Here is a 12,591-nt window from a genome sequence, read left to right as displayed (position 1 = left end):
CTACCAAGTTGCAACTCCATAGCTTACGGGGCTCAGTGTCTAAACCCCTGAAGAACCAAAATTGACCATGAGCGGGTGGTACAAACATGACATAAGCATGGCCTTGCAAAATGTGTCCTGACTCCTCTCCCACTAGGGGTATTCCAAAAAAACACATTGGATTCTTGCGCACAACCTAAAGTGCACATGTTATAGCCTTCTGCAGAACTCAACCAGCTCTCTGTTTCATACAGCCAACAACCATAAAACCTCTTGATACCAAGACAACTAAGATTTAGGGTTTCACTCATGATCATGTTGACATGGCGACTGTTAGAGAACAAGTAGCACACAGACAAACGTGATTCAAGCTCCTGCTTTTTCCATAGATATGATTCCATAAACTGTCTACGCACATCTAACCATGGCATCTTCCTCATTCACCTCCGTCCTCCGCCCTAAGTGTCCCACACCATCGGGCCTTGGAAGACAAAACGCAGCCCATAGATTAGAACCCGGAAGATTCACGCAATGGATTTTCTCCTCTCCTTCCTCAGTGTCTCTCCCACTTAATTCCGCAGGTATGGCTCTGGTACCAATGTAAAGTCCCAAGGCTAACAGACCCTGCGATTGAGTATAAACAAAAAAGGAACACACACGCAGACTCAAGCATCTAGGTGACCGCCCAACCATAGAGCCATTCAGGCTTACCTTTGAGCACAGGGGAATAGCATCAGAGACATAGCTCCATGTGCAAAGTCCATGGCATCCCATACCACCAATACACACACATGGGATGTAAGCACGGAGTAGTCTCAAGGCCTGGAGTCATCCAAGTCTGAGGAGCTCTCCTCTAACTGACTCATAAAGTCACTTTTTTTTTTCCGAGAAAAGATCCTTTCATTAGTTATAAAAAAACCCCACTGGGCTACAAAACCCCTCTCCTGCTCATAAGTAGGCAGAGCAGAGATCCAATCAAGGCAGCTAGGGAGACTCTCCCTAGGTGCAGAAGAGTACAAATAAAAAGTACAAATAGTTGAGAGGCTATATCATACAATAGGAGGGGGGAAAATCCAAACACGTGGCTTGTAGTGCCAACGGGGGGTACCTGCGTGTAGAGTATAGAAAGGGCCGCTGCGCCAAGTGGTGTGGAAGGCCTCGCGCCGCAAGATCGCTCGATCCGAGTCGCCCCGGATGCGGTCATACTGTCCTCGCAGGGTGTGAATCAACTCCTGCCAAATAGCCCGAACAGTCTCTGCTGGTGGCTCCAGTCTCCCCTCAAAGGCCCTGAAACAACGGGCTCTCCAGGTGAACCATATGGTGAGGCTGCTGAGGAGCTCCCATCGTATATCTCTCTCCTGTGTCCAGCCGGCTGAAGGAACAAGGCGAGGCTGGCCCCCAATGAATCTGATGGCCTGGCTGTCCTGCTCCGTCTCATATCCCAGAGCTGGCCCTGACGAAGTCGACCAAGCAGCGGCTCCCCACGTATACATGCCCTCTGGAGAGAGGGGGGCCAAAATGCGCAGCATCCTCAGCCAAATCTGTTGCGCTTGTGGACAGTCCCATAGGCAATGTCTCTGTGTCTCCAATGGGTGGCCGCATCGGACGCAGGCCGGTGGAAGGCCACTGTAGACAAGCCAGGTGCCAACTGCAGAGCCCCTGTGGGCAACCAGCCACCACTGGAAAGCCGAGATCCTGCGTGCCTGTTTGCTAGCCCAGAGCCTGGTCCAAAAATCCTCCAGGAACTCCTGTGAGAGTCCCTGAAGCCGCCAGTGCTCCGATGCAGCTGGAAAGACCGTCCTCCTCGCAGTCAAAATATGCCTCCCCAAACGAAGAGTGTACTGGAAAAAGGATCTCTGTGGCCTCGGGGGACGCATAAGGATCATGCCACTCGTACTTGCCAGGGTCCCACTGGAGCCGGGCCAAGGGACGCGGTGCATATGCCCATATGCGCCAATCAGAGTCCACATCTGCAGGGTCTGGATCAATATGCCACTTCCGAGAAGCGGCGGCCACTACCCGTATCCTCTGAAAGATGCACTCTGCAACCAAAGGCGACTCCGCCTCCACTCTTTGAAGTCTGCCCTCATCCTGTATCTCATAGTAGAGGCATCTACCATCCTCAGTGCAAGCTCTGACAGCAATCAGGAAGGAGTGGTTTGTAGGAGAAATGGGGGAGAGACAAAGCTGAAACTGAAACTGAAATGAGAGCAAGACTAGAAGGAGACACAAAGCATAGAGATACCTTGAGATGAGTGTAGACAAGACACAAGATTGATACTTCTTATGATGTGACACCCACAATATATAGGTGTGTAGTACAAGAGATAGTAGCCACGCTGATATGTGGGACAAATAAGATGCCACATGGCAGACACACAAGACTCAAGACAAAAGTTTATACTAGACTAGGAAAAGAGTACACCTAGTGTGCACTTATTTCCAACACCCTCCTTAAGTGGACACTAGGAGGAAGACATAAAGACAAGACTATGACATGACAAAAAGATAAGACCAATACAGATAGACTAGACAAGGTCTGAGAGACAAGCCAGAAGATAAGATAGACAAGATCCTGAGACACCCCTCCTCAAGTGATATCCTCATATGGGTCCACAAGGGTAGGGACAAGAGTGGATCATAGACAGACAGAGAGAGAGGCAATCAGCCAGTAGAGTGGTCCCACAGAGAGAGAGACTGTCAGATAGACATGAGAGAGTCTAACAGATAGAAGATAAATGGGGACATAGACAGAAAATGCCAAGAGAATGTGGGTAGCTAATCCACAAAAGAGAGGCATATAGACTGATAGACAGAGTGTCAGAGACATGTGACTGTAAGATCACACAAGATAGACACATAGACAGAGAGACTGACTGATTGTAGATAGACAGAGAGATGGACCTTGATAGATAATCCCTCCTCAAGGGCAATCCTCCTGCTAGAGTGAGTAATGCAGGGGTGCCTCTTGGATAGGGACAAAGATAAGTCCATGTAGACAAATAGACATGACATTACCCCATGATCTACATCATTGGTGATCAATGGTGGTAGATAGCATGAAAGCATAGACAAATATGAGAGAGATGGGAAGGTCTTACCATATTCGACAGTGTCTAATCCCGTACATGAGAGACAGATAGATGAAGGGAAGGTCTTACCACTTGCTGAAATGCAAGGGCAGTGTCTAATCCCATGAAAACTGAAAATTAAATTTTTATATTTTGAGTTTTTTTCGAAAGTAGAAGACTGAAAATTACATCTAGATATCCTGATTTGATTACTCCAGCTTGAGCAGGTCTTCCCTCTTTCAAAACCATATCTTTGACAGTCTATCCAGAGGGGTAAACCATGAATGCTGAAAGTAATCATGAAGCATGAAGAACTTGGTAGTCGTGAAAGTAAGTGGGCATTAGGGCCAGGCTGAGGGTTGTTAAATGAAGAGCATCCATACCTCGAAATTTGCAGAACCAGGAGCAGCCTGATAAACTAAAGATGAAGGGGCTGTCCCATGTGAGAAAACAACAGCATAACATGATCCAATGAGGATTCAGAACCGCTGACCATAGGTGAGGTATATCCATGGAGTTGTGCAGCCATGAAGTGAGTGGACAAGTTGCTGGAATTGAGGCAACAAAAATCTGAATGTATGCGGGCTGCTTCATGAAGAAAGGGAGCAGCAAATGAAGGCGATGACAGGCTGACTGAAATCGCCCTGAGGATGCCATGAGATGAGGCCCAAAACTGACGGCAAGCTGATGTAGAATGACGCGGAGCTGAAGCTTGAAAGCCACGAGCTAAAGATGAGCTGTCATGAGGAATTGCGCCACACTTTGAAGCTGAATATGAGCTGCCATGAACTGAAGATAGTTGTCGGGGTGAAGTAGAGTAACCACGAGCTAAGAAACGTTGAGGATGAGGTGAAGAGAGCTGAAGTAGAAGCAGAGAGCTGAGGCGAGTTGAAGCGGGTTGAAGTGAACTGAAGCTTGAGGCAAGGATGAGGGGAGCCAGGATAAACCTGCTCTGATACCATGTAGGAGAAATGGGGGAGAGACAAAGCTGAAACTGAAACTGAAATGAGAGCAAGACTAGAAGGAGACACAAAGCATAGAGATACCTTGAGATGAGTGTAGACAAGGCACAAGATTGATACTTCTTATGATGTGACACCCACAATATATAGGTGTGTAGTACAAGAGATAGTAGCCACGCTGATATGTGGGACAAATAAGATGCCACATGGCAGACACACAAGACTCAAGACAAAAGTTTATACTAGACTAGGAAAAGAGTACACCTAGTGTGCACTTATTTCCAACATGGTTCACGCCTTTAGAGCCAGCGGCCCCACGATGGATGGGAGCCTTTACACAACTGGCCGAGAACCCAGCATATGACCCTGCTCTGTGCGTACCGCGGGGCTCTAGATGAGCGGCTGTCTGGCCCGCTCCTCATCACAAGTGGAGGTCTCTGAGAAAGCCCCGGTCTCAACAACTCCCAAGCTTGCAGGATACTCAAGGCAAATCTGTCCTCCCATCCTCTACTGAGGCCTGTCCTCCTCATCTCTGTGAAGATCCACCGAATCTCTGGTGCTCAAGTGCCCCCTGCTGGGGGAGCTCTAGCCTGTAGCTGCTGAAAAAGAAGCTCCTTCCAAGGCTCATCGCCTGGAAGCAGCCCCCGAACAATAAGCAGCCCCCGAACAATAAGCTTCCCCAACAAGGCTCTACTCTGATCAGCTAGATCTATGATGCCCAAGCCCCCCTAGGCCAGCGGAAGAGTAATAACTGCCCAAGCAACTTTAGCCCGGGCCGGCTGACTATCCCGCCCAGATCAAAGAAAGTTCCTGATCAGCCTCTGTACCTGGCTGATGCAAGAGCTCGAGAAAATCCAACAAGACGTGATATACCACATAGTCGCTAAAAGCACCTGATTTGTCACCACCACCCTCCCAGCCAAGGATAGCCGAGCTGTACTCCAATATAAAAGCTTCTTCCGAATGCTCAGAAGAAGCGGGGCGATCTGCTGCTCAGGTGACAAATCAAGTCCAATCTGGCATCCCAGATACCGCGCTGCTGTGCCAAGAGGAATCCATCTAAAACCCGGGTCTGGGCTCCATGCCGGAGCGGGAGCGCTACTGATCCAAAAAGCCACTGTCTTGCGCCAATTGATCAATGCTCCCGAAGCCACACCAAAAACCTGTAGCGACTGCTTTGCCCTCTGTAGATTGGCCTCCTGGCCATGCAGAAACAATCCCGTGTCATCAGCAAACTCAGAATCGAGCAGGTCCTCTCCCCGGACTGGAAGCTGGAGTCCTCTCAACCCAACCTCCTCTGCTGTTAGATACATGCTCATAGCCTCTGCAAAGAAAAGAAAAAGGAACGGGGCGAGAGGGCATCCCTGACGGACTGATCTGGTCAACTCAAAACTCGGCCCCCGTCTTCCTGCCATCAACACCTGGCTACGAGCTGTGGAATAGAGCTGCCACTCCTCGAATCCAGTCTGGCTCAAAACCCAGGCGAAGCATAGTGCCCTCTAGAAAACCCCAATCGACTCTATCGTATGCCTTCTCAAAATCGAGAAGCATAACGACCAAGTCCTCATCGAGAAATATAGCTCGGGCCGTCACCTCCCAGAAGGTGAAAATGTTGTCAAGGATACTGCGCTCCTTGGCGAATCCTGTCTGAGTAGCATGAATCAAATCCCCAAGGAAGGGCTGGATCCTCAAACTCAAGGCCTTTGCTAGGACCTTGTAGACAGTATTGAGGATCGTAATAGGCCTCCAATGCCAAATATCATCTGACACTCCCTCCCCCTTGGGGATAAGAAAGATCAAGCCCTCTGAAAAACTCTATGGCATCACCCCAGTGTCCAAAACATACTGAAAACCCCTGCGGAGGCCTGGCCCCAAAAGGTCCCAATAGCGCATAAAAAAGGCAGGCGTCAATCCGTCCTCCCCAGGGCAACTATGACGCGGAAGGACCCTCAAAGCCTCAACAAGCTCATCCTCTGAAAGGGGCTCACCCAACACTGTGCGCATACGATCTGTGACCCTCCTCTGCACATGGGCCCACACAGTTTGTCTGCAAGCATCACGTGCCTCCATGGCTGGCTCCGCTGAAAGCAGGTCTCATAAAGTCACTTATATAGGCCATATAGCATATGTCTCAAAGCTACTTAACCCACTTAAGATGCCTTACCCCTAGGCTGTGGTCAACCTAACTTGAAGGTCTTAACCTTGGTTAGCCTTGGGATGTAACAATTGCAGTCTGGCACTAGGCAGCAAAGAGATTCATGGCAGCTGCCACCAGAAATGAGTAGTGGCACAATGGTGCCTGTCTAGCCCAGAAACCCGGCAGCAACTCCCATACGGTTGTGGTCCTCTAGAGACTTAGCCCACATGACAGTGACTCCTATTTGGGTGGTCTTCGTGCTCACCTCCAGCCTGCATGCCACAATGCATCTCTATTAGTAGCTCATTAGCTCCAATGGGCAATGGTGCTTCAGAGCACTGTTGGTGGCCTTGCACAAACCAGGGATTTCACCATTGGATTTGGATTTGGATTTGAGGCATATAAACATCAAGCTGAGCTTTTCTCTCCAAGCAACAACTGCATTGGGTTGCCTCACAGTTTGAAGCGCTTATTGACTGAAAAGCCATTTGCTGATAGAAAGTTCAATGTTGAAGTGTGTGTCAACTATTTGTCATGATCCATTCCTATTTGTATCATTTAGCATCATAGTTGCCAAGCTTTTCTATCAAGTGACTGTTGGAAAAGCATTTGCTCATTTGCTCCACCCTCGTGTTGTCACTACAGGATGTGCTCTATTTTGTAAGACTCCCTATACGAGTAGTAGCCGTTGTGGTGAGCACCCGGCAGTTCCCAGTTTAGACATCGATGGATGGTGGCTAAATGTGGCCAGATGGTTGGGAGACGGCTTATGTAGACTTGACACTCACACTTGGCTATGTGATTGCATTTGTGAGTGGTGCTGGACAACAAACCGAGGAGACATTGTTCTTGGGTTGCAGGGCCCATTTGAGGGTCCAGATGGTCTCCTTTGGCTGTGGGAATTGCGCCAGTCCCTATGAGATTGTGTTGTAGTCTAATATAGTCCACATCAGACGATATGGTCGATTGGTCATTCTGGACCAAGTCATGGATTGGCCAACATGGCTGACGTATATCCATGCCAATCCTGAGCACTATATATAGACTAGTTTGGCAATCTTTATTCATCATTGAGTTCATTGTGTTCAAGCATTATATATAGACTAGTTTGGCAATCTTTGTTCATGATTGAGTTCATTGTGTTCAAGCATCCTTGTAAGCAAGACATCCTCCGTCTAGAGTCTGTCTAGATCGTCATTAAACTTCCTTACCCAGAGCACATACGTGGATGGACAGCTCTTCTTTCTGCAATTTAGTGCTTTGTGTTGTGAAGATTTTGCTTCTGCTATTGTGTATTCTTAGAGTAACCACCCATAACTTGATATTGAGAGTGATCAGTCCTTTGTTCAAAAGGGGTCTCTCAAGTTCATTTTACAATTGGTGCAAGTGTGTCCCTTATTTGTTTTTCGTGGCCCAAAATGATAAAAATGAAGTTGGTTTGGGATTGGTTTACCAATTTAGAAATGGTTCATGTGAACTTGATGTTGTTTTTGAATGCTTTCTCAGGTGATGAGTGTCAAAGCCCTGGGCATTGCTCTTAAACTGACCTTTGAGGGAACAAATCAGCTTGTTTACCCTGAAACGTGGGTTTTTGCCATCATAGTGACCTGGTGTATTTTGATGCAAATGAACTATCTAAACAAGGTATACTCTCCCAACAAACACGCATGAGCACACATGCACGTCTGACTTGTTTTTCCTCTTTTCCATGAAGAATAAACACCATTGCTTGTTTTTGAAGAATTGACCCTCTGCATGTTACAGGCTCTTGATACCTTCAACACCGCAGTGGTGTCACCAATTTATTATGTTATGTTCACGACCTTGACAATAGTAGCTAGTATCATCATGTTTAAGGTGCATTTACTTTTCTAACATTTTAGTCTCTAAGCTACTTTTCTTATGTAATCCTTTTGGTTTTGGCTGAGTGTTCATGAAACTCTGGTTTCACACAGGATTGGGACCGGCAAAATCCGTCACAGATTATAACGGAGCTTTGTGGGTTTATTACTATCCTATCAGGCACCTTCTTACTGCATACAACAAAGGATATGGGCGATAATATGACTTCGGGATTGAGTCTGTCATCATTCTCTTCATGCTGTCCCTAATAATTTTCTTTTAATACCCCCCCCCCCCCCCCCCCCCCCCCCCAAAAAAAGAAGAAGAAGAAGAAGAAGAAGAAGAAGAATGAAATAAACCCACGGCAGCCTCTTTTCAATACACACATTATACTAAAAGTCATCGTTTTTTTGCTCTCTCAGATGGCTATACGGGATTGCCCTCGCCCCATTCCGCCCGCTTTATCGTGACCAAACGGCCTGAAAGTGATGAGTTCTTGGAAGAAGGGATTCCACTTCGTCGAGTTGAGTCGCTCCGGGCACCCTAAGCCGAAATTTTGGTCTTGGGTTGTGAAAGCCTACAACACCTTCATCAAGTTTTACAATGAAAGTCGAATTTGTTAACCATGAAGTCCTCAACAAGGGGATGCATGATCGGGTTTACGCTTATGAGATTGTAGTTCCCATGTTCAGTGTTGTCTACTATAATGGTTTCGGCTCTTTTTTTTTTTGCAAAATTTGTTCTGCATTAAACATGCTTTAGGTGAGATACTCGTCTCCTCAAGCATAGCACTAAGTATTGGTAACAATGGATTGCCTCTAATCACGTGTAAAGTAAGTTGTAGTCTCATAGAAAAAATTGTGCACATGTGCACCCTATTGTAAAAATTAAGAATTCCATTGTGAAGGGTTGTATTAAGGTCTAACACTTGGAAGCACAAAACTAGCTTCAATTTCACTAGCTCATGTGAAGGGTTTATCTATAATGCATGTCTTAGCCAATTTTACCAAAAGGCTACTAAACAATAAATCCACACCCTTTGGCATAGGGGTTCTATCTCCACTTTTATCGATAGTAAATTAACACGTGCTAAAATCCACACACATGAAGTTACATTCTTTGTCTACATTAAGGAGATCTTCATTTAAGTATATCCTCTCACCCTCATCATTTACAACACATGGATGTAGTCCACCGGAAGTCATCACCTTATTATCCACAAGCTAATGGTCAAACAGAGAGTACAAACAAGATTTTGTGTACTACCTTGACAAAAACATTGGAAGCTAGTCGAACGGATTGCAAACATAAGCTAACAACAGTCTTATGGGCATATTAAACATCGTATAAGGTAGCGATGAGATATACTCCTTTTCGTCTATCTTATGGTGTTGAAGCAGTAATATCTATGGAGTACCTAGTTCCAAGCTTGAAAATTACAGTGCAAGAACGTTTGACGGAGAATGCATTAGCTGAAAGGGTAATAGATTTAGAGAAGCTTGATGAAACCAGACTAATTGCATCGCATGGACTTATGGTAAAAAAACTACGAAGAAAACATTGGTTCGACAATAACTTAAAACAAAAGGAACAAGAAAGGGGAGACCTCGTCCTCATGTATGGTATAGGGAGCACCATAAAAAAGAAGCCTAAGTACAGAGGGCTAGGACCTTTCTGAGTGTCCAAGATCACACTTCAGGGGTCGGTTAGGATTGAGACAATTGAGGACGTACAAATGGAGGGTTATGTCAATGGAAGCAAACTTAAAAAATATTTTGGACCACTGACCCAAGAGATGCTCTTGCAAGAACATCTTTTAAAACAACGGAAGGACCTTGCAAAAGAAAAAATCTAGCAAGCTCAAGAAGAGGCTAAGGCAAGGGAGGCGAAGGCCAAACAGATACCCAAAAAAAGAATGTTGCATGTAAACATGGCTTCATTAACTCTCCTTGACGAAGATGAACTAAACATTGAGCCAGCAGGGCTTAGGGTGGGAGTCTCTACAGCTAAATGTCATGCAACAAAGTGTGCACTTGACAACTATGAAAGCAAAGGGATTTCTAAGCGTTAATGTTTCCATGAGAAATAATTCCTTGGTTGGAAAGGTGTTTGTTGTTATGCCTACAGGATCGATGGAGGAGGAAATGATCTTGGGATGATCTTGGATTTGTGCCAGTAACTGTAATATCCAATGGGAGAAGAGAACGCCATGGCTGAACGACAGCAACATCATTTTCGTGCCCTTATGGAGCCCGATAAACATAGGGAAGCAGGCCATGATTGAGGATATGGAAATACCAAGTACGGTGACATTAGCTCATGTAGCAGAGAAGGTATCAATCCCGCAATCCATATGCAAAAAACAACCAAAGTCACAGGATACTCAGCAGTGGTGCCTAAGAGTCAACTTGGAAACAAGCTATAAAAAGATGAGAAGGGCGTCAATAAGGAATCAAGGAAAAAATTTCAAAGAGCAGACAAGGAACGGAAATGGTCTTCAAATATAGTCTGGTAGTATTCCAAACAAAATAGCACTCCACAAAGCCCTCGTCAGCCATGGGTTCGAAAGGAATTTCTAGTGGCACAAGGCTATTACCATGGCAATACAACAGTATGGTTGCCCAAATTCCACCCAAAGGCCATTGTTGCAAATACCTACAAATATAAAGAAAAGGGCACTAAAGGCATTCAGAACCAACTCCCAACTGAAACAAATGCTAAGAATGCACAAACATTGGTTTGGAGGAAGAAACCAATCCAACAAGATGGGCTAAATATAACAAAACCACTACCTCTAACCACCACGATCAAGGAGATGGACAAGGTGATTGACACCAATACAAACCCCAATCCACAGAACTCAGTAGAAACACTATTCCATTTGGTGGAGGGAAGGATCAAGAACTCTCACAGGGAGTTAAAACGCCTGCAACAACACCTGCCCAGAAGTGCCAAAGTACCAATTTGGTTTCCATCGCAATAAAAAGATAAAGGTATCCATTACTCAAAAATGGATACAAGGTAAAAATGGATATTATTCACTTCATCCAATCTTTGAATGCATGGTTTAGTGTGTGAGCATGAAAGGAAAGGAGGGTATCAATCTTGCACACACTTGGTATAAAATAGTTCACGCCGTGAACTGGTACAAAAAGATTCACGTCGTGAAACATTATAAGTAGTTTGTGCCGTGAACTGGTCCTTAAAGCACGTGGCATTCTTCGTTAAGGCAGTTGCTCAGTCCGATGGCTACACCTTAAAACCAGATTTCCTTCCTCTTTCGTCATTTTGCATTCATCGTCCTTCATCGTGTGCGCAACCATCGAGCTTGGCTCTCATCGATTTCTGTTTTCCTTCATTGTGTGCAAAATCGACATATACGGGTTTGAGGTGGGAGGTTGTACCTTGCTTTTGCGTTTTCTTTTCGTGTTTTCATTTCTTTTCTTCTTAAGCATAAATTTCATGAGTGGAAATGGTTGATTTCTCCCTTGCTGTCAATCACATTCATTATTATCAATTCACAGACCCCGTGCTCTATGAATAAATCACATTATGCATTCACAAATCAACTTCACTATTCATAAACAAAGTACAAAACCTGCACCTTCACGAAACCACAACCTGCAACTTCACGGCTCCAATCCATTTCACGGGATTCCCTTTCATGGCTCCAAGCCATTTCACAGCCCTGCACTTTCACGGGTTTAAACCATTTCATGAGATAACAGTTCATGGGTTTAGACCATTTCACGAGCTAACCTTTCACGACCTGCACTTTCATGGCTCGAAGCTATTTCACGAGATTCCTTTTCATGGCTCCAAGCCATTTCACGGGATTCCCTTTCACAGCTCCAAGCCATTTCACGAGATTACCTTTCATGGCTCTAAGCCATTTCACGAGATTCCCTTTCATGGCCTGCAATTTCATGGCTCCAAGCCATTTCACGGCCTGCACTTTCACAGGTTTAAACCATTTCATAGGATAATAGTTCACGACCTGCACTTTCATCACGGGTTTAAACTGTTTCACGGAATAACCCTTTACGGCCTAAACACCTGCACTTTCATGGTGTTTAACCAACTCACTAGTTTTGGACCCGGTCGTGTCACAGCACTTGCACCCTCTCAATTACTCACACCATTGACACACTTTCCATCAAAATTAACCTTGGCACTTCCCCCAAAAAAAAGAGACAAAACAACAATTCATGGCACATGCCCTCACCAGTCTATAGACTGACCTTCTTCTCATTGTACAAATGTCAACCTCAGCTACATCCCGGAAGCCGCCGCCGGAGACCCCGGTGGCGGTGACATAAGCTAGTGCAACTACGGGATCCCCAGTGAGCAAAAAGAGAAGACCCACATGGGGCCCAAAGCTGAGCTACCTTGGTCAGTATGCCTCGGCATTCCATGGCACAATCATCAGCAAAGAACTCCACAGTGCGCATGGAAAGGTAGCTCTATAATACAACAGTCCTGAGTGCTTACAAATTCTGGAAGATGCTGAAGTCAAGGAAAAGTTGGAGAAAGTGGGCCTAGGGTGGATGGCACAGTGTCTCCCTCGAAACATTGATGCAGAGCTGTGTGCGAAATACAT

At 45.7% G+C, this 12,591-nt stretch overlaps 1 protein-coding gene across 1 annotated transcript in view; it reads left to right on the top strand.

Annotated features, from left to right (window-relative positions):
* The window catches only part of LOC147603620 (putative magnesium transporter NIPA4), a 34,118-nt gene extending 25,388 nt beyond the window's left edge, over nucleotides 1–8,730 (top strand). The window contains exons 6-9 of the mRNA XM_086795981.1: nucleotides 7,656–7,793; nucleotides 7,914–8,006; nucleotides 8,105–8,228; nucleotides 8,414–8,730. Of these exons, the coding sequence (XP_086652107.1) occupies nucleotides 7,656–7,793; nucleotides 7,914–8,006; nucleotides 8,105–8,228; nucleotides 8,414–8,538 (480 nt within the window). The 3' untranslated portion in view covers nucleotides 8,539–8,730. The remainder of the gene's footprint in view (nucleotides 1–7,655; nucleotides 7,794–7,913; nucleotides 8,007–8,104; nucleotides 8,229–8,413) is intronic.
* The last annotated feature ends 3,861 nt before the right edge of the window (nucleotides 8,731–12,591 follow it).

This window comes from Cibotium barometz, chromosome 63 (assembly GCF_041138505.1).
Source record: "Cibotium barometz isolate CiBa-2024 chromosome 63, ASM4113850v1, whole genome shotgun sequence".
NCBI lineage: Eukaryota > Viridiplantae > Streptophyta > Polypodiopsida > Cyatheales > Cibotiaceae > Cibotium > Cibotium barometz.
The sequence above is the reverse complement of the archived record's forward strand: the minus strand, read 5'-3'. Positions and strand labels throughout refer to the sequence as shown.